This window comes from Maylandia zebra, linkage group LG20, assembly GCF_041146795.1.
Source record: "Maylandia zebra isolate NMK-2024a linkage group LG20, Mzebra_GT3a, whole genome shotgun sequence".
Taxonomy (NCBI): Eukaryota; Metazoa; Chordata; class Actinopteri; order Cichliformes; family Cichlidae; genus Maylandia; species Maylandia zebra.
In genome coordinates, this window is record NC_135186.1 from 16,953,304 (window position 1) to 16,973,760 (window position 20,457).

General features: G+C 42.7%; 1 protein-coding gene across 6 annotated transcripts in view; it reads right to left on the reverse strand.

The window, feature by feature from the left end:
- Positions 1–20,457, reverse strand: part of myt1b (myelin transcription factor 1b) — a 45,453-nt gene that overhangs the window by 11,294 nt on the left and 13,702 nt on the right. For 4 of the 6 annotated variants that reach the window (XM_012915487.3, XM_012915484.3, XM_012915489.4 and 1 more), the window contains exons 3-14: positions 18,909–18,963; positions 17,144–17,174; positions 15,981–16,043; positions 13,951–14,312; positions 11,399–12,520; positions 9,303–9,437; positions 8,805–8,895; positions 8,394–8,510; positions 6,465–6,715; positions 5,086–5,273; positions 2,834–3,088; positions 2,074–2,228 (exon numbers count right to left, since the gene is read on the reverse strand). In XM_012915487.3, the coding sequence (XP_012770941.1) occupies positions 2,074–2,228; positions 2,834–3,088; positions 5,086–5,273; positions 6,465–6,715; positions 8,394–8,510; positions 8,805–8,895; positions 9,303–9,437; positions 11,399–12,520; positions 13,951–14,312; positions 15,981–16,043; positions 17,144–17,174; positions 18,909–18,963 (2,825 nt within the window). The remainder of the gene's footprint in view (positions 1–2,073; positions 2,229–2,833; positions 3,089–5,085; positions 5,274–6,464; positions 6,716–8,393; positions 8,511–8,804; positions 8,896–9,302; positions 9,438–11,398; positions 12,521–13,950; positions 14,313–15,980; positions 16,044–17,143; positions 17,175–18,908; positions 18,964–20,457) is intronic. The other 2 variants (XM_012915485.3, XM_012915486.3) reach the window with 2 other exon arrangements.

The following is a 20,457-nucleotide window of genomic DNA, read 5'->3' on the forward strand; positions in this document are numbered from 1 at the left end:
TTGACAAAGTGTAAATTTGAGGGAATATTTTGTAGTTTTAAAAAGGTGATAAATTACAGTATATGTTATTGCAGTAATCAGGATGCAAAATGTTAAAAATCACAGTAATACTGTAACTGAACCCTGACTCCTCCCTTAGTAATGCTGCAATTATGATGCATTGAGTATTTTTTCCTCACCTTTCTCCCTCACTATGTGTTAATAGACCTCTCTGCATTGAATCATACTTGTTATTAATATGTGGCTCTCTTTCAGAGCATGTATTTCATCCTGTCTCCCTTCTCTCTCCCCAACCGTTTGCAGCAGATGGCCCCGCCCCTCCCTGAGCCTGATTCTGCTGGAGGTTTCTTCCTGTTAAAAGGGAGTTTTTCCTTCCCACTGTCACCAAAGTGCTTGCTCATAGGGGATCTAATGATTGTTGGGTTTTTTCCTCTGTATGTATTAAAGTAGGGTACTTTACAATGTAAAGCACCTTGAGGTGACTGTTGTCGTATAAATAAAAGTGAATTGAATTGAATTGAATTAACCTTGAGTTCAGTTGAGATATTATGATATTGTTGGGTATGTATCGATTCCCTCTACTAACATAAAGAGAAAACTTTTTCATTTTTTAGCCAAATCTCAACATCATGTCTAATAAAATCTTCTTCTTCTATTTCCTTTAAATTAGTTTTTTATGATTATTTCTTAACCTGGGTTGATGTAATTAAGCACATATAATCTTATGTCTGTGAAGGTTCTCAGTCATCCAGGTCATCGTAGTCAAAGGAGCTTGCAAAGAAAAGCACCTGGGTCAAAATCAAGACACAAGAAGTGGAATCCTTCACTGCGCACATTAACTCTGTGGATAAAAACATCAAGTTCACCAGGGAAGACACAAAGGACAACTGTTTGCCTTTCCTGGACTGCGCTGTGCACATTGAAGAGAATGGCAACCTCAACATCGAAGTTTACCGGAAGCCCACACACACGGACCAGTACCTCCTGTTCGACTCCCATCACCCTCTGGAACACAAACTTGGAGTAATTAGGACCCTACACCACCGGGCAGAACATGTTTCCTCTAAGCCTGAAGGAAAAAAGAAGGAACACACACATGTAAAGGAAGCACTCAAAAGGTGCGGCTATCCTAAATGGGCATTCTTAAAGTCAGCAAAGAGGCACAGAAAAGAAGATCAGACACCAGCGAGGGAGGATAAGAAGGACAGACGCAACAACATTGTCATCCCCTATGTAGCCGGTGTATCAGAAAAACTCAGGAGAGTTTTCTCCAAGCACGACATCCCGGTGCATTTCAGACCCAGCAACACGCTCAGACAAAAACTGGTTCACCCGAAAGACAAAATGCCAAAACACAGACTTAACAATGTGGTGTATGCTGTACAGTGCAGCGAGGAATGCCCAGACCTCTACATTGGAGAGACCAAACAGCCACTTCACAAGCGCATGGCACAACACAGAAGAGCCACCTCCACAGGACAAGACTCAGCAGTCCATCTGCATCTTAGGATAAAGGACACTCTTTCGAGGATGCCAATGTTCACATTTTGGACAGAGAGGACAGATGGTTTGAAAGAGGAGTGAAAGAAGCCATCTATGTCCACTGTGAGCGACCATCTTTGAACAGAAGCGGGGGTTTACGACACCAACTCTCTGCCATCTATAATCCAGTTTTGAGATCCCTTCCCAGACGCCTTAATGCCCACTCACATCCTGGGCCATCTGACCTCAGGAATTCGCATGATAAGGTGGGGCCAGGTTTCACAATGAACTCACCCGAAACTCTGGCTGATTGGGACCCACGCCCAGTTTCACACCTTGGCTCAGGCGATTAGAGGATCATCAGGGGGTCCTTTTGTCCCTCTGTGGGGGGATACTCCCACTAGGTTTATATCTGGGACTCTCCACCATTTGACCTTAGAACTGAAGAAGCTTCTCGGATGAGAGGTGAAACGTCTTCAAGCAACTTAAAGAAGTCCAGACGCTTTTCTTTGCAAGCTCCTTTGACCACATATAATCTTGTTACCCATCAGGATATAAGAATGACTTCTAACTCATTGCCTTATTACTTACGAGAGCAACTCCTTCTTGCTATCTTTGGGCTGAAATTTGACCTTGAAGCTTGGGGTTGTGACCTCTCCTGGGTATTTCCTCTCCTCTAGGCAATCCTGCATCATGTCACAGTCCTCTGGTTCGGATGAGACGTACGACTGGCCGGTATGCTCCATCTGAAAAGTGATTAACACACTGGTAAATCCACTGCAGGCCTTTTGCTCTTTAAATTGTGGCTTGACCTATTATCTGAATTTAGTTTTTTAAATATCTGCTTCCAGGTAATAGTTTGCTATTGTATATCTGAATGCAAGCAAAGAAACTTTGCAAACACCATGTGCACACAATCCTCTTTTATTCTTTTGCAGACAAGTGATGTTTCCAAATGCAGAGTGTCCTCATAAAAAATTAACATTCAAGGCCCTTTATATTTCTTTTGAAAAAGTTCAAAGGAGTAAAAATTAGCATATGCCAAATCCAGGATGGTGCAATGCACCTGACACACTACCTCTGTTACACAGTGCAATGTTTTAACTGTACAGTAACTCTCACATTTCAGTGAAATAAATGAATAATACAAAGAGGAAAAGGGAACAGGGAATAAGAAAAGGGAATTACACAAAGACAAAGTGATGTAAACAATTAAGAGTTTTTCATTCAAAAGGCTTAGGGGGAATTTTGTCTGTTGTTATTTATGTCGCAATATCTCCTCTGTGAGTAACATCTGAGGAAATACACCGTGTTTGGAGCTCGTACTTTTGTTCTGTCTAATTGTACTGACCTCATCCATTTCCTCCTCTCTTTGACGGTTAGGTTTGGTGTAATCCAGAGGTCCCTCCCAGTCCTCCTGCTTGTAGGTGTGTATGCTTGGTGATGTCATCCCGCTGTTTCCACCATGATGCAGTGAGGAAGAGGAGGAGGAAGGGTCTGGAGACCGAACGCCGGGGCTCGTCCCAGACAGACTTCCCTCTCGTTTAATGGGTTTTTTCATGCTCAGGTCCAGGGTGCCGTTCTCATCCACTTCAATGTCCATTTCCTGGAGACAATGCAACAGGAATTTATAGCTGAGCCTATGTTATTACCTGCTTATAAGTATCCTTGTAATTTTCAGTTGAGCCCCAATTTGAGACTTCAACAAATAAATAATTTTAGACAAGTGACAGTGAAGTACCAAATGAAAAATGATTAATAATATCCCTATATGCCCACTTTGAGGGTATACTACACACGAAATAGTCTGCTGAAATCTGCACTGAGATACCATTACAGTAGAATTTAATTGAGCTTTGGGCATACAGAACTTAGTCTTACACACATTCATGTCATTATTTGAAACTTTTGCCCTGTTTGAAACTTGAGTTTTAAAATATATTTGTTTTTATTGCAGCTCACTCTGTATATGAATGCAATTATGCTTTATTTCCTGTTAAAAACTTTGGAGCTCAGTGCATAATCTGGGAGAAAATTAATGGAGAAACACAGCTAACTAATACATCTAATTAAGTATTCTCAAATGTGAATAACTAATGCAGTCTCCTCTGGTGCACTTCACTGTATATGTGAGGCAGTCCTGTGTGATGATGATTGGGATTATTTTAATTACCCTCTTGAGCAGATTCTGATGCAGCGCTACATATCTGCCTGAATTCTAATTTCATATATTCTAAATAAAAACTGAACTTTCATGTGGAGAAATGTTGCTTTCGCTTCTACCTGCTTGTAAAACTGCCCTCGAGCCTGTATCAAACAAGCATTTTCACAGTCATGCACCAGAGTGACGGCCTCTTTCAGAGCACTACACACTCAAGTTCAGAACACCAGCCTCATCGCCTAAGCATGTTAGTCATGATATCTAATGTACTCTGGTGCCAACAGCACGAACACTGTGCTCCATCTCTCCATGCTTTATTATAGTTCTGGCAGGTGAAGAGAAACAGAAGGGTGAAAAGAGCAATGTTTTCAGCATTCATGTAAAATGGTGCTCATATGGGCTGGTCAAGGGCCAGAAAATTCAAAGGGTTAGGAGAAGAGGAGAGAAAATGGGAACAGTTCCCAGAAATGTCCCAGGTTGATGAGCTCAGTGTTCCAGTGTTTCAATATTGGATTTCAACTGGCTCCAACTCTGATTCCAGATCAGTCCCCAGTTGATCTGCACAGCTAAGGCATGCTCTTGGATCTGTGCCTTGCTGAACACCTTGCTCTGCTTTGCTGCCAGAGACATTAATTTTCACTTTTTATCTTCCTAAAAGCATGTCAGAAATCGAAAAATGATGAAGCAGTCACTTTCTCTCCTCTGTGAGGCAAAAAGGCTTTTAAAAATCACAATATGGGGGAAAGTGGAGCTCCTATTATACCTCCTGTGCACAGAAAAGAGAAAGAAAGTGAGGGAGATAGGGAATGAGCGAGGAACAGGGAGGCTTGCTTAGGGAGGAAGAGAGAAAGAGGGTAAAAGGACATGTGAGAAAGAAAATGATAGAAAGAGAGTGGGAGATCCGTCCAGCAGATAATGAAAAAAGGCTACCTGGTGGAAAAGTAATCCAGGCAACTGGCAGTCAGCCAAATTCAATAACAACATGAAAAGTGTGTGGGATGGAGGGATGAAACGATGAAAGAGGATGGGAGAGGTGATGCAACTGAATCTCAACACCATCCTGTTGCTGTAAACCAATGCCTCCTGATGATATATTCATGCAGAGTTGATGGAGAAAAAAAATGAGCGAGAGGAGAGGAGAGAAGAGGGGTGGAAAAGGCACACCCACTGCTATCTCCTCTCATCTTACCAGCTGTGGCCTGCAATGTTTCATCTGCACTACAATCAGATAATAAAATCTTTCTCTAAGTGTTTTGCAGAGAAGAACAAGGCAGTACTTTACGACAGTAAAACCATCTGTACTTGACTCCCTTCAAATTGAGTACATTTTTGATCATCGAAGAACTACCAAGTGATGATGAAACCAACTGTGCTGTTTTCATTCCAACTGTGCTCCTTTATAATGACTGGGAAAAAAACATTTGAAAAAATGGTGGGTTTACCTTGTTTTGGGGTTTGGTGCTAAGGTTCTCAGGTTTCTCCCAGCAGCGAGTAGACAGGTTAAGGATGGCAGTGGCAGCCATGTGAGCAGCTTCGGCATCATGGGCGTAGTCGTAGGCCAATGAGGAGCTTTTCCCATAACCGTGGAGGCTGAGACTAGGTGATGATGACTTGGGGAATGACGGCTTAGCTGCAGGGGGACAAAGGCACAAATCCCAAATTGGCTAATATTCTGGGAAAGTACTAAAACAAAAGGGGATTGAAAAAATATGTGCGCTCAAGAGAACCTTTGTGTTTTGCTAACACTCTACCTTCATTTTTCATGATTATTTTCTGCCCCACACTGCTGAAGCTTTTTAATTTAGCTGATTTTTTTAAATTAATATATTTCAATATATATTAAATAAAGATCAATCAATCAATCAATCAATCAATCAATCAATCATCTTACGTTTCTGTATTTTTCAGAAATACATCTTCCTCACAGGACAGCCAATACAAACACATGATTTATAGAATATGATGCCAGACATTAAACAGATAAAAGTACTTAAAATGAGCTCAACCTTAAAAATATGCAGAAGTAATATTAAACCATCCAATACTGACGAGGAACATTTTTCTGCAGAATAATAATCTTTTAATTTGCTACTTCATGCACAGTTTTCCAATAATGCAGTTTTATGTGTACTGAGGTGCGTTCACTGGGTTTTATTGCTTCTTTTCTTAAAGGAGTATCCACCACTTGTCATTGTCATTTGGTAAAACAGCAGATATTTATTCAGCTACCATTCTTCAGCCATGAAGGAGTGCAGAATACGTCCACGCAGAGTGCAGACAGACAGCACAAATGGCACATTTTAATCTGATCCAATTTATCTTGTTATAAAGTTAAATAGCAGAGGAAGATGTTTTCGTTTGTGTGTGGCAATTGTCTCTGCTTGCCTTTCTGTAAAAGTCACTGCACACCACTGAGTCACAGCCACTGCTATGCATGCAGACAGGACAGAAATGGCAAACTGAGTGAAACAGTAACTGAAATTTGAACATTTGTCTCTCTCTTCTTTTCACTCATTTTGAAGAATAAAAGTCAGCCAAAGAGCCATGCTGGAGTAACATTTTCAAGAGCCTTAGAAAGGCCAACACTGAGAGCAAGAATTAGCACAAATGAACATATCACACTATCTCACATAGCAATGAGTGAATGGTTAGTAAATAACGTGGCCCAGATCTTCAGTTTTCTGTGTGGCTCACATGGCTTTGACCAAAGACTCTAACTCACAGTGAATCCGGCTGCTGTAACCTAGCCACAGGTTTGCCTTATAGAAAAACAAATAAATAAATATGCACGATAGAGAAGAAGCCCGAGGTTCCCTCTTACTTTTGAAGGCTTTAGGTGAGGTTTCGCTGGTGGGCATCTTTGGAGCAAGCGTGCGCTTCCCGAACACTTGAGCATCGAAGCTTGCATAATCGAAGGACACCTTGGAGTACTTCTCCAGCTCCTTGGCCAAGTTGGCGCGAGGTGTGGAAGGTGCCATGTTGGGCCTGTAGCTCCCATACTGGGGCACCTCTAGCTGCTTCACAAAACACATGGGTCTGCAGGGGGGAGAGGGAGAGGACGTCAGGGTGGGGCTGGGGATTAAAGACAAAAATAAAAGCAGAAACAAGAGATGAGAAATAAAAAGAGGATTGATGCAATAAAAAGACACACACACATAAAAGCAAAACGGGGGAAGAAAAAGAGAATAAAAGAATGAGAGAAAAAGGTAGAATGAAACAGAAAGAGTGAAGACAGGAGCAATGGTGTACTTAGCGGGAGTGCAGCAGGATTAAAAGCTCTCTTATCAGCAGAGGGCACATTTGCATGTTGTACAGCACGGAATTTATGAGCTTTAAGCCCTCTCGTTTTCTGGAGAGCCCGGGCTTTTGTCAGACCTGTTGGCGTAAATCCACTGATAGACCAGGGGGAGGTGGAAGGGCATGGGGAGTGAGAAAGAAGAGAGAAGGGGGAGAAGAGAAGACTAGGAACCAAAGAAGGGGGAGTGGTGAAAGAGGAGAGACAGAGGAGGGGTAGGTTGGGGGTATAGAGCCTGGAGGAACAAAGTGACCTTACTCATTTTTTTTTTTACATCCCCTAACCATCTTATCCAAGCCCTCCACCCACTTTGGCCCAGCCCTATTTATTCTCCTCTGCACCGAAGCCTTTCCTCAGTGTTTTTCATTAATAGTCTACAAGACCTGGCCTGTAGTCATACTGCTGCAGCTGGGGTGGCCATCACATAGAAGCCCACTAATAATAAGTGTGCAAAGCAGAGCTACAACTGATCACAGGTGACTTTTTTCCATTTTATTAATTCAACATTGTTCCATTAAAACGAAGAATTCTGCAGCTCCACGTATAAGAGGCAAGGAAGCTCATTTGAATAACAATCTATAACAAAAAAACAAAGCAGGCCTTATTATGTTTTAATACTCGATGCTTTGTCCAACCACTGATGAGGTTTTCCTCAAGGAAAGCAATTATTTTTCCTATCCCCCCGCAATGCCCCTATAACTTGCATAATTAGCTTATCGGTTGCATTATTAATTAAAATACCAATGAGGAAGAGCACAGACAGCATAATACCAGTGTCTGGTTTGCACTAATTATCATTCTTTTGGCCGGGATCTGGCCGGTCGGGTGAGATGAATGTAGATAAAGAGATCTTAGCATGTGAGGTGACAGTAATGATTAGCCTGCCAGCCAGGATGTTTCAAGACTTTCTTGTTATTATTGAGCCGTTCAGAGGCCAGGCTCCACCTTTCATGCAGGGTACCGTAACCAAGGTCAGGATTCTCTCTGCGGTTTCAATGTGGCTCAGCAGTAAAGTGGCTAACCTTGACAAGGACTCAGCTGTGAGGGGTTTGGATTGGAGGAGACAGCTTTTATGTAGGTGAAAGGGTCACTGAGCCCAGTCTATCTTAGTTTCTGCTATTCATTGTGTCATCTATGATGGGCTTTGGAAAAGGACAAAAGGCATGAATTTTTTTGCCACATAAACCTTAACTGTGCAACATTAATACAGTTATTTACAAAATTTTAATCAATATAGGAATCAAAAAGTTCCCTTCTATGCATATAACTTGTAATTAAATTATCAAATAGATAAAATCTTTACATGTCAATGTAATGATATTGGCCAAAGTCAATAACTGCCACGTTTGTATAACTGACCTCTCGTGAGGGCATTAGGGCTCCATATCTACAGTATGTAATGTAATAAAGCAGAAAAAACCTGAACTATGAGTTTGTACTTTTTTGATGACCCACCTCAGCACTCTGTCATTGGGACTTCCTTTGAGGTGCTCGCTCGCTGACTGAGAGAGATGCTGCTTATCGTGGCTCTTAGATAGCTTCTCTGCAGCAGCGATGGGACAACCAGAAAGACTGCAGGGATAAAGGAAGCAAAGCAGATGAATATTACAAGTACATACTGCTGACTGTGTAAATCTACATCACAGTACTGATGTGGGCTGACACATTTGCTGCCCTGCATACATGAATATACGAGCTTGCAAATACACAAAGTGCACAACACTCTAACCTGCAGAGATACACACACACACACACACACACACACACACACACACACACACACACACACACACACACACACACACACACACAAACAACTTTCATATATAGATATACAGTATAAAGGTGCAATGTATATAAATATACCTGCGGTGTGTGTTGCGGTTGCTGTTGACATGGCCCTGACCTGTGCAGCCAGGAGTCGGACACTTCAGCACGTTTTCATGCATGGCCAGAACTGACAAGATGCACAATCATGTGATCAGAGAAAACTCAGAAAATGAAAATCACTGAAGTGGGATTTGCTTATTATTAAATTTGTTTTTATTTCTCATATTAATATTTTTGGTCTTCCTGCAAAAATAGATTTGAATACACAGCTGCACAGACTGTATAACCCCAAAATCCCCAATAATAGAATAAAATTAGAATTAAATTACGTATTTGAGGGCATTTCTTTGACTGAATTTCACAGCATTTGACCGATGCAAATCAAAGGACTGGTTTCTTCCAAACATATATACCAAGTCATGGAATCGGTGGCTCCCGAGACCTCAAAAAACCTCATGGCACAACAATTACACTGTTTAACTATTTTTTTATGCTAAGCAGCTGGAATAACAAAGAACAACAACAAAACCTCACTCTCTGGGGGGATCCTGTCCTTGTGCGGACAGCCTGACAGGCTGCGGTGGTGGGGGTAAAGACCGGTCACGTGACCAGTGCCATCACATCCCGGTGTGGGACACTTGTTCTCCCTCTTCTCTGGCCTGCTGCTCTCTGGGTCAGAGTTGGGTAGGAATGTAGAAGAAAACGGAAAGGAGGACAGGAAGATGGAAGGCCAAGTAAAAGGAAAGGGGAAGGTGGGATGAATAAGGTGCACAAAAGCAAGTGGTTAATGTCATCAGACAGTGTGCTTGGCTGAGCATGAAATCCAGACATATTCCCAACATCTGCACAAAACCCACACCATCTGTATCCCCCGACTCATGGCTTATGCATGCCTGTAAATACACCAGGTATTCCATGCATTTGTCTTAATGTTTATTTAAATACTTTTAAAGATAAAATACTATAAAAATGATAAACTACACCATCTTATCCTGTTGAGCTGGATAATCCCCCCATGGCTACATTTGCACAACACTTTCAAAGACCTTGTTTAGATCTTGGACAAAGCAGCACCTTACAATACATCAGAAGAAATTCACACCACTATATAATTTACACATAATTAAAGATGCCTGCTCCTCCCCTCTCCTATTGGAGGCAGGCCAGGCAGTATCAGTGGCACTGGAGAGAGGAGAAGGGTGCAAGAGGATGGTGTGATGCTCTATTGGCCTTCAAATTGAATGTTAACGAGACACGCATTTCCTAATTAGCGTCGAGCAGAACAGGAACGTCACCGCAGGAGGGAGTTAAGGCCAAGGAGAGGGCAGCACTACCGGGCATGTAATCACACTGCTGCTATACTGTGAGAAGCATGACAAGCGGGCAGCGTGCCAACTGTGTAATACAAGGCCCGAACACACGTAGCATGTAAACAAACACTCCATGGCTGACTGTGGAACAACCTGCACTCCTCCTTTTTCTCTGTTGATATGTTGTTGTCTCTCCTGTGCTCTCTCGCATGCTGTCATCCCTTCTCGCTCCCTCTTTGAGTACTTCCTCCCAGCTCTTCATGGAAGTCTATTCAGCTGGAACCACTTCAACCCCATTACAATAGAAAAGGGAGGATCCAAACAGAGCTCTGTGACTCATCTCTTATTTGGTACACTGTGTTTATTTGTACCCTCTGCTCCCAACATAACATTTAGCACATTTGCCAAAACTTCAGAACATCATTTTCTGTGTGCTCCCTTATTGGTTGTATTCCTCTGATATTGTTGTGGTATTTAAAAAAGCACTTGCTGTCTTGCAGAGTATTAGAGAAAATAATGAAAGAGCACATTTGGCCTGTATTTTTAATATAAGGATAAAGCCAGGGGGCAACTGCCCCCTTAAAGCTAGCTAACCTAACAAAAGTAAAACTGTCAAATTCTGGCACTTGCCTCTGATGTTTTTTTTTTGTGCTGGTTTGTGTAGAGGTTAAACAAAAATAGCAAATGTTCATTAGGCTTTTTTTTAAGGCCTGGATGAAAACGTGCCAGCTGATTCTTCCTGTCAAATGCTAATGACATCTGGGTCTAGTTTCACTAAGAATTGTATTAGTCAAACTTAGTTACTTTGATTACATACTGTTTTGCACACATTATAGCCTGTGAGAAACATACTGCAGTAGATTATCAGTCCAGCTCTGTTCAGAGTAAAGTACTTAAAGCCTGTGACATGTAGGTGCTCTTCCACTGTACGAACTGTGGGCAGACACAAAGTGATGCCAAGATTTACAAGAACACTCCCCTAACACAGGACCATTCTGTTTTTAAGGCGAATAAAAACAGGTGGGTGCAGAAGACGTGCTCAGTGCATCACATAGAAGTTTTGTTGGGGTTTTCAGAAAATTTTCATAGAACGGAGAAAATGTAAATTTTCCAGGTAAACCTATAAAACATTGTTGGATGAGGAATAAGTTTGCAACATGGTATTTCAGTACCATGTGCAGCTAATGTAGCTTTAAAAAAACAAAGATATAAAAAGAAACGGACTAAATGTGGCTGATGTGCTGTCTCCCTCAGGCAACTTTCACAATACCCTCTCAGTACATGTTGTAGCTCTGTTCTCCCCTGGTTACTAATTCATACCTTTGCTGAAATAGCCCTTGCGGATGACGTCCAGGTGCTTGGGCCTGTCCTCCATGGTGAAGTACCGCTGGTGGTGGATATCTGGTGTGCGGAGCAGCTCTCTGGGTCCTGCTGGCTTCACCTGCTCTGCCTTCAGGGCAATGGCTTGCTCTAGCAGGCCCAGGTTCCCTCGGGTCATGTCGAACATCTCTGACTCGTCCGTCACTGCCGAGCGCTGTGACAGGCTGTCTTCATCATCGCGCTCGTCATCTCCATCCACATCGTCAAAGTCTTTGTCCTCCGACTTATCGGATCGTACCTCGATAATGTCAGGAGAGGCTGAGGATGAAGCTTTGTGGATTTTGTAGTTCTCCCCTCTGGGAATGGGAAAGTAGTCCTCCAGTGGACTGGCCCTGTGGGAGCTGTAGCTTAAAGGAGGGCTGGCCTTATAGTTCTGAATTGAGCTAGCTTTAAGAGAGCTGTCTTGTGGACTGGCTCTGTTCTCAAAGGGACTTGCCCCGCATGAGTTGTAGTCCTCCAGAGGACTGGCCCTGTGGTCTTCAGCCTTGTGTGTTCCCTGAGCTGCTGCGGTGCTGGTGATGATGCGGATGGCAGTTGGCACATCAGAAATGGGCAAAACATCCCTGTGCTCCTCCTCATCTGCTGAAGTGCCCTGCCTCTGCTGCATTGGCACTACTATCTTTTCTTTTTCATTGTCTTTACCTATGAACTGTTCACACTGGTCCCTTTTAGTCAGATGCTGTGGGCTCATGTGGTTGCTCATATCTTCGTGCTCCCCTTGCTCATCCTCCACATCAGCTGCCTCCTGCTGCAGAGCAAATGACTCCTTCAGTGCTTGAACTCCATGTGCCACCTCCTCATCTTCCTCTTCTCCCTCGTTCGTGTCCTTCTCCTGCTCTTCCTTTACTTCTTCACCCTGTGTAATGGCCAATGTGACATCCTTCTTGGTCTCCATAGCAACAGTCTGCTGAATGGCCACAGTTGGAGCATTGTTGCTGTTGACACAGCCCAGGTGGAGGAGAGAGTTGGCCACCTCCTCGGTGCTCTGTGAGGGAGAGTGACACTCCTCAGCTGCAGGTACCGCTGCTCTGAGCTCAGGCTCGATGATCACACACTCCTCCTCTATCGGAGTAAAGATGAAGAAGTCAGAACAGTGACACAGAGGAAAACATGAGTCACATAGTGACATCAGGCTGTTGTCAGCAATATCTTTATCTTCACTTGTATCACTTTTATGCCTGCTAAGTCTTTCACTGTGTATATTTATATATGTGACATAAAAAGAACCTACTGTTACAAAACTGTAGCCGTAAAGCAGTTTGTTGACAGAGAAAGACACTCACAAAGTCCTTGTGCTCCTAGTGGCCATGATTTCATCTTTTCTCTAAAGGCTATAATCTATCACAATCAGTGAGTCTCATGGACTAATGGACAAGAAGACAAGAAGTTCCTAATTTTGAAATATATACAAACAAAGAGTTTGGCAAATGATTATTGGTAAAGAGTGACATCTACTGTCTCTGATACCTGCTCTCTATTGGACTGGAGATCTGCTGATGCTGCTGCTCACTAGAGCCAGTGTTGGGGAGAAAAAGGAGAGTGGAAAAGTAGAGCTGTCACCGACCAGAAATGGGAGATGGAAGCATGTAAATATAATAATAACCACTGCAGCTAAAAAGAGTGTCTGACAAGCCCAGCTGTAAGCAAGCTATTAAGAATTGACTGTACACTGTGTTCGTGTTTTGCTCCGAAACAATAAGTTCCATTGGAGCAACCTTTCAACGCCTCTCTCTGTCTCTCGCTAGCAAAGTTGACCCAGACAACAAAGTAAAGCTAGTTTTTGGCTATGGGTCCAAAACGGAACCCAACGTATTGGCCAGAGGTCCCTTTACTACGGTTCTGTTTTATATAAGTGAGGAATAGTTTTCTATACGAGATCGCTGCAAAAAGTGCAGCCTTACCTAATGTCCACCTACTGTTACTCATTTATATTAAGATTTAAAAATCTAGTTGCTATTGGTATGGTGAGTAACCTTCAGTAATAGTAATAAATCACACAGCATAGTACAATCATGTAGTTGTAAAACAGCATAATAATATATTAAGTAATCCAAAGTATTCAGAATACGTTACTCAATGAGAGTAACGTAACGGAATACGTTACAAAATACATTTTGGGGCATGTATTCTGTAATCTGTAGTGGAATACATTTTAAAAGTAACTTTCCCAACACTGACTAGAGCCAACATAGCGATACAATTAAATATATCAGTTCTGCTAATGGAAATACCAGTCTTCCTTGATTATAGTAGTCCTGACTCAAATGAAGAAGCAGGTAGTGAGGAAGCTGAGTGGGGTCTAAATAAAAGACACTCCAGTGGGAATCGTACGATCAACCAATTTGGGAGCTTAACCCATCAAGCAATTACAGTCAGGTATCTTGGCCTTAATCTGCTTCAGTATTGAAGTACATGATGAATATGTGCTCCTTTGATGCTGTGGTTATTTTTCACTGTACCCCTCTTTGTTACCAACAAGCTATGTTTCATACCTTCATCAGCTGCAAAATTCTCCTCCTTCTTATACGTCTCTTCCTCCTCTTTCTGTTGTGTGTTCTCCTCCCGACCGTTTGTCTGTCCGTCCTGTGTGAGTTCTGTCATTTCCTCTCTCTCCTCCTCCACACCTGTGTCTGTCTCCTCCACTTCCTCTTCTACCTTGGCTCCTTCTGTTTTCTCTCCATCGCCCTCAGCCTCACTGCTTGCGTCACTCTCTGCACTGAAACCTTCATCTAGGGCTAGTTTCAGGGGGTGGGACTTCCTCTTGGAGGCAGGCCGTTCTGTTTCCTGTTCTTGTTCCTGCTCTGCCTCTGCTTCGTCTAGACGGCGCTTTCTTGCTATTGGGCAACCCAGAATGCTTGTGATGGGGGAAAAGGAGAAGACAAGAAGAAAAGGGAGAGAACAAAATTAAGAAAATCAAGCTGGGTTATAAGTGAAACAACAACCTAACACGTCTAACAGAACCACAGCAGAAGGAGGCAGGGGTTTTTTCTGACATGAAACAGGATGGAGCTGCTTTTTCCAGTATGAATCAACACGCCTGAGGGGGGCGCCATGCTAGCTGACTCAGATATCACAACCAATCTCAGCCAATTGAGTGGAACGTTTAATGAACAACTCGTATGGAGAGGCGGGCGGGCGATGCAGCAGAGGGTGAAATCCAATAAACTCCTTCTTACGCTCACCTGGGAGACGCTGAGGGAGTCTGAGGAACGATCTATAAACAAAGTGCACCTCAAAATTGCCTGCTGAACAAATACACATGTAAACAGATAGCTAATATCTGCCCCTCAATAAAGACGAGTCACAAGCCAGTGAGCTGCCCCGAGTCCCCCAGGATCTCCCAGGGCGAACGACACAGACGATGAATGGAGGGATGGGGAATGAAGCTGGAATAACACCTGAAGAAATCACATTTCACCACTGCCCACTGAAAGGTTTATTACTTAGGTTTAGATTTAGATGCTCTGGGAGTCTGGTATGTGACATAATGAATGTGCTCTATTTGCAATCTGACTCAGTAAGTATCTTTAAAAGTCATTCACATTGTCTCCATCTGCGATTTAAATAACAAAGAATCGAAATGGTGCTGAGGAACCCAAGAAGCTGTGCAGTTTACCATTTGGTTTTTCTATTTTTTCTATTTCTATCTTTATTTTACAAATAATCAGAAGGAATTATAAGGATAGTAATGAGTGGGAGAACTAGATTCATTTGATGACTGGGAGATGTAAAAGCAGGAAATGTGGACATAAAGCAGAAAAACGTATCCTCAATCAGCTTCCCTCTAATCTGTGCTTTTTCTCTTGTCAAAAACACTTTTGTTGAACCTGATTTCTTCTGATCTGAATGTAAACAACTAACTCTCTGCTACATCCTTTTCCATTAGCACTGCAAAAGAGGACCATTTTGCTCATGACTTGACTTCAGTAACATCATACTATTAACACTACAAAACTAAAAGATGTAGCTTACCTCAGCTTAACAAACGTCTAGCCTGGCTGTGTCCAAAGATAAGTAATTAAGTTGATAAGAATCTTTAAAGCTCATTAATCAAGAAATCATTTGTTTGTCTGTAATGTGAATAGCACTGTTTTATGCCAGGAGATAGATTTTGGAATCTTGTTGTCACGGTGAGGACAAAAGTCTCCCAAGACCACCACTTTGAACTGTGGTTCCAAAGTGCTGTTTGGAAGAATTTGGGTGGATATAGCCATGGATACCTATAGTTAGAACCTAGCTATTTCACTCAATTCTGTTCTTTATGCTTTTTTAATAATTTTTTTTTTTTTACATTTCATCTGTATTCTTTATGCTAAGCTAGAAATCCAGCTGCTGGCTTGAGCTTCATAATTAGTGCACAGATATAAAAGTAGCATTGATGTTCTCGTCTAACGCTCAGTATTACAGCGAGTAATGCCGAATAAAAGCACAAAGCAGACGATATGGGACAGAGAACAGAGAGGACAGACAAGACTGAGACAAAGGACAGAGAGACAGAGGGTGGGGTTTTAATCTGCCCTACCTTCTGTGTCGTGAGTATCTCCCACTGATATGGCCTGAGCCATTGCATCCAGGGGTGGGGCAGCTGGATGGGATGGATGGAGGTTAGAGATATGTTTAAGGCACGGGTGCATTTTAGTCCCTGTGCAGTAGCAATGATAAACACAGGCAGTAAATAAAAAAGAAAAGGTCAATTAAGACAAACAAAATAAAGTGAAGCACAGACATGCAATCTGAGCACATGTGTCACACAAACGCACGTGTCCCCACTCTTCTACCAGACACACATAATGCATGAATTCAGGTGGTATCATGCAAGAGAAAACATAATATTCTCTGTCATACATCAACCCTGGCCTATATCCTGTTACTGTGAGAGATAAGGATCAGCCGAGGCCTGCTGTAATTTCCCCTGCTCTGCTCTCTTCACCAGTCATCATCATCAGTTCTTGCTCACTCTATTTTCTTTCTCTCTCTCTCTCTCCTTTGATTCAGGTTGCTATGACCCCTCAGGATGGCTCATTTCAATTCTCATTAACTTCCCCCAGCAATTGCCCTTCATTACTCCAATTATCCTTATTATTAATTTCACTTATTAAAAAATGCTGCATTTGCATTTTAAATCAGCCACTCTCTGGCCTCTTTTTTTTTTCTTCTTAATCCCAAAACCTCAAGTATTTTTTTGGAGTGCTGAGTAGAGATCAATGCTCAGAGGTGAAGTGTGACAAAATGAGAGAGGATGAAAAAATCATTTGGAAGGAGGGCAAGGAAGGGCGATGACTGGCTTTTGTGGACCCTGAAAGCTGGTCCCTGAGTGGGAAACTATGGAGAGGAGCTAAGGGCGGGAGAAAAAACTAAATAATAGCCCTTCACAGTCCTCTCTTCTTGTGCTGCATCCTTTGATCAGACTGCAAAAAGATCGTACACCTTTTTCATTGGATGTACTGTATGTGTTCATAGCAGGAAACAGCAAAAGGCTGCAAGAAATCAATAGCAGCCTGTTGGAGGCACTGACCACAAACTGAGAAGTGCTGATAATGAGTAATAGGAAAAGAATAATATACAGCGTCATCTAAAGAGAGTGTATGATTGCCAGGGTGGGGGAGATACAAGGTGAGGGTTTGGCGGGATATATAAATGAACTTTATGAAAGGGATTTGCACAAAGATGAAGGTGTTTCCTTACCTCAGCTCTTGTCCTACAAGCTCAATAGGAACTGAAAGGGGGGGGGGGGTCATGGGGAGAGAGAACAAAGGTGAACAACTGCTCAGAACGCCGTGCTGCTAAAAGAAACTCAGATCAATAAATCACAAATGCATATGAATCCCAGAAGGATTCCTCATAGAGGCTTAGACACACACACATTCCGAAAAATCCTAAAACACACCTACATGCTCCTGGGTTCACACATACACATCTACATGTAAAACAAACAAGAGTAAAGCAAACATGCTGCATAAAAAAGGCACGCACACACAAACAGAAAGGCTAAATCAGCCAAACTGCACAGCACTGTTCAGAAAAAGTGACAGTTATATGCAGACTTCAGCAATAAAACATGATTAATTGTTACACTTTAGTTACCATAATTGGGGAAAAGAAATTAAAAGGAAAACTGCCTTCATCAGGAGAAAACAGCACTTCATTCAGGGCCAACTTATAGTAATTGCCTTCAAAACATAAATCACGCTCTGCTCCCATAGAGCACGCGCACACTTGCCGGCTGTGGGCATCGATTGGGAGTTGAGCGATAGAACGAGTTTTTGGAGAAATATCCTATTTTCATTTGAAGCCAAAATGAAAAAACAATAGGATCCTGGAGAATTCAGTTTGGCCTCCAATATCACATGCATTAATCACATGTCAGAAATAGCCTGGGTATCAAGATACACTAAGAGCACTAAGACACATGCACACATGCATACACACACAAGTTTGTGTGTGTGTGTGTGTGTGTGTGTGTGTGTGTGTGTGTGTGTGTGTGTGTGTGCGCGCATGCAACATCGTAGTTTCTCAGTCTTTCATCATGCAGTTGGAATGACTGGACGCCTTCTGAACGCCCTGTGAACTGTTGCTTTGCTGTCTTGTTTCTAAACATCAAACACACGTGCAAATGCAAACACACCAAGGAACTCACACATATCAATATGGATATTTACACATTCATTCAAGTGCACATTAAATTTACATGTGTTTGTACACATAAACACACAGCCATACGTACATGTGGACTAAAAAAATATGGAGTAGCAAGGGCTGTGGTTTTTGTGATATTCTAGGAGTTATGACTCAAAAGTAATGCATCGATATTACTGATCTGTTCAGTGGGCATTAGCACGTACACATAAAGCCACAAGGTTTCCTTTCATTCGTTTGTGCCCTTAGAGAGAAGGGTCATACATTGGGTATGAGGGCTCAACTTGAATGGTTTATAATGAGGATGAAAATGATTAGAATCATGCTCTGGTGTTATCAGATGTCGACATAATTGAACACCTATGGTAGGATTTGGAGCAATGTGTTAAGACAGCCCTCTCCAACACCGTTATTACAGCACCAAATATGTTTTGGGAGAACGGTGTTCATTCTTAAAGAAGAGTTGCAGAGACTTGAGGAATCAGTAGCCACATACATGTACAGATTTACTTAGAGGAGCAAATTAGCCTTTGCTAATATTGGGGCAGACATTTCCACGTGTTATGTGTTACATCCAATACTACAGAGAAGCTCTGATGTTGGAGAGCAGCGTGTGTACATACTGCTGAGTAAAGACACGGAGAGACCTTTTTTTATTCACCGTCTTTGTCACTCATGTTTATGTGTACAGACAAACATACATTCTGAGTCCACGAACCCACACGCTTGTCAAAAAGCAGAAGAGATGCTTGGCTGTGAAGGAGTGTTTGTAAATGTAACTGTTGCAGACTGGGCCTGAGTGGCCGACACTCACCTCTGATTCCCTTGGACCGAGTGCGAGTTCGCTTATCGTCACCCTCTACGCTCATCTGTGAAGAAAAGGAGAAAGCACGAGCAGAGAGAGCAAAGAAGAGGAGAAGGAGAGGGGGAAAGAAACCATCAGAGGTAATTTCTCAATGCTCTCACTATTTTCCACCACACATCTACAGCTAATTGCACTTGTCTTCCTTCAAAACAACGACTATAGTAACCCACGCTCAGGAAGTTCCCATTAAAACACACCAAAGGTAGCTCTGACACAAAGAGATGATCATATCTTTAATTCTCCTTTGCTCGCCCAACCTCACTCACTTAGTATACTTTAAAAACCTTATAACCCACTAGAGCCAACATCAGTCTCGTTTAGGCTACTATAAGGGCAGCATGGTGTAGAAAGAAAAAACAAACTTGGTTGTTCAAGCTACTTTTTAGCTCCCTCCCCACCCTCACCCCTCACACACCTCTTATCACTCCCCCTGTAATTTCCTGCATCTGAGTGGTGCTCATGATTGTAGTCTGTAGAGAGGCAACAGGCGGTGAACGCAGAGGGGCCATGGCCCCTGTAAGCAAAGGGACTGACAATCATAACTATGCTGAATATAATAATAAAGCAAAAACACACAGGCAGCCAGAAAGCCACTGTAATAACCCTTTTAAGAAGAGGACTTGTATGTGTGTGTGTGTGTGTGTGTGTGTGTGTGTGTGTGTGTGTGTGTGTGTGTGTGTGTGTGTGTGTGTGTGTGTGTGCTGGGTCTGCCACTAACTCCTGGCTCAGCTTTTAAGGCACAAAGGAGCAGGTGTTAACCCTGCTACCTCACACACACACACTGACCACACCTCCTCAGCATTACCTCTCCACACTGAACACTGCTCCCAATGCACTCTAAAGCTATCAGATGCTTTTTAGACACAATGGAGCCATTAGCTTTGATTACTGGACTCTGGGTAGATTTTTTTTTTTTTAATCGCAGGTCTACCCCTTTTTCTGTCTCACTCTTCCTCCATCCTATGCTCGTCTACCACCCTTTTATCCCCCCGGTTGCCTGTACTCCCCTCTTCATGCCCAGCCACTTAGCTGCTTTGTTGCTTCTCTATAGTCAAGTTGGCAGAGCCACAGTGGGATTCAAACACGGGGTCCCTGTTTCTTGTAGTCTTTTTCTCCTCCTCTCTCTATTTGGCAATGTCCCTTTCCTGCTAAAAGACTACTTATGAAAAGAAGGAGGGAAAGAGGGATGAGAGGAGGATGAAACACGCTGTTGTTGTTTTTGTTAAGGGCTTTTCTTTCCCCCTGTCTCCCGAAGAGGGTGCACTTCATTCATTAATGTTTAGTGTTTGGCCGGAGGTACAGGTGCAGGCACAGGCCCCTCCCTTCCTCTGCGAGCATCCACTGCCTTGCCTTGCCCTATGCTCCTCTCTCTCTCTCTCTCTCCCTCTCGCTCCCTCACACACACACATGCACGCACACACACACACACACACACACACACACACACACACACACACACACAGACTGTCTCTTGCCACTCTGGCTTCAGCTCTTTTGA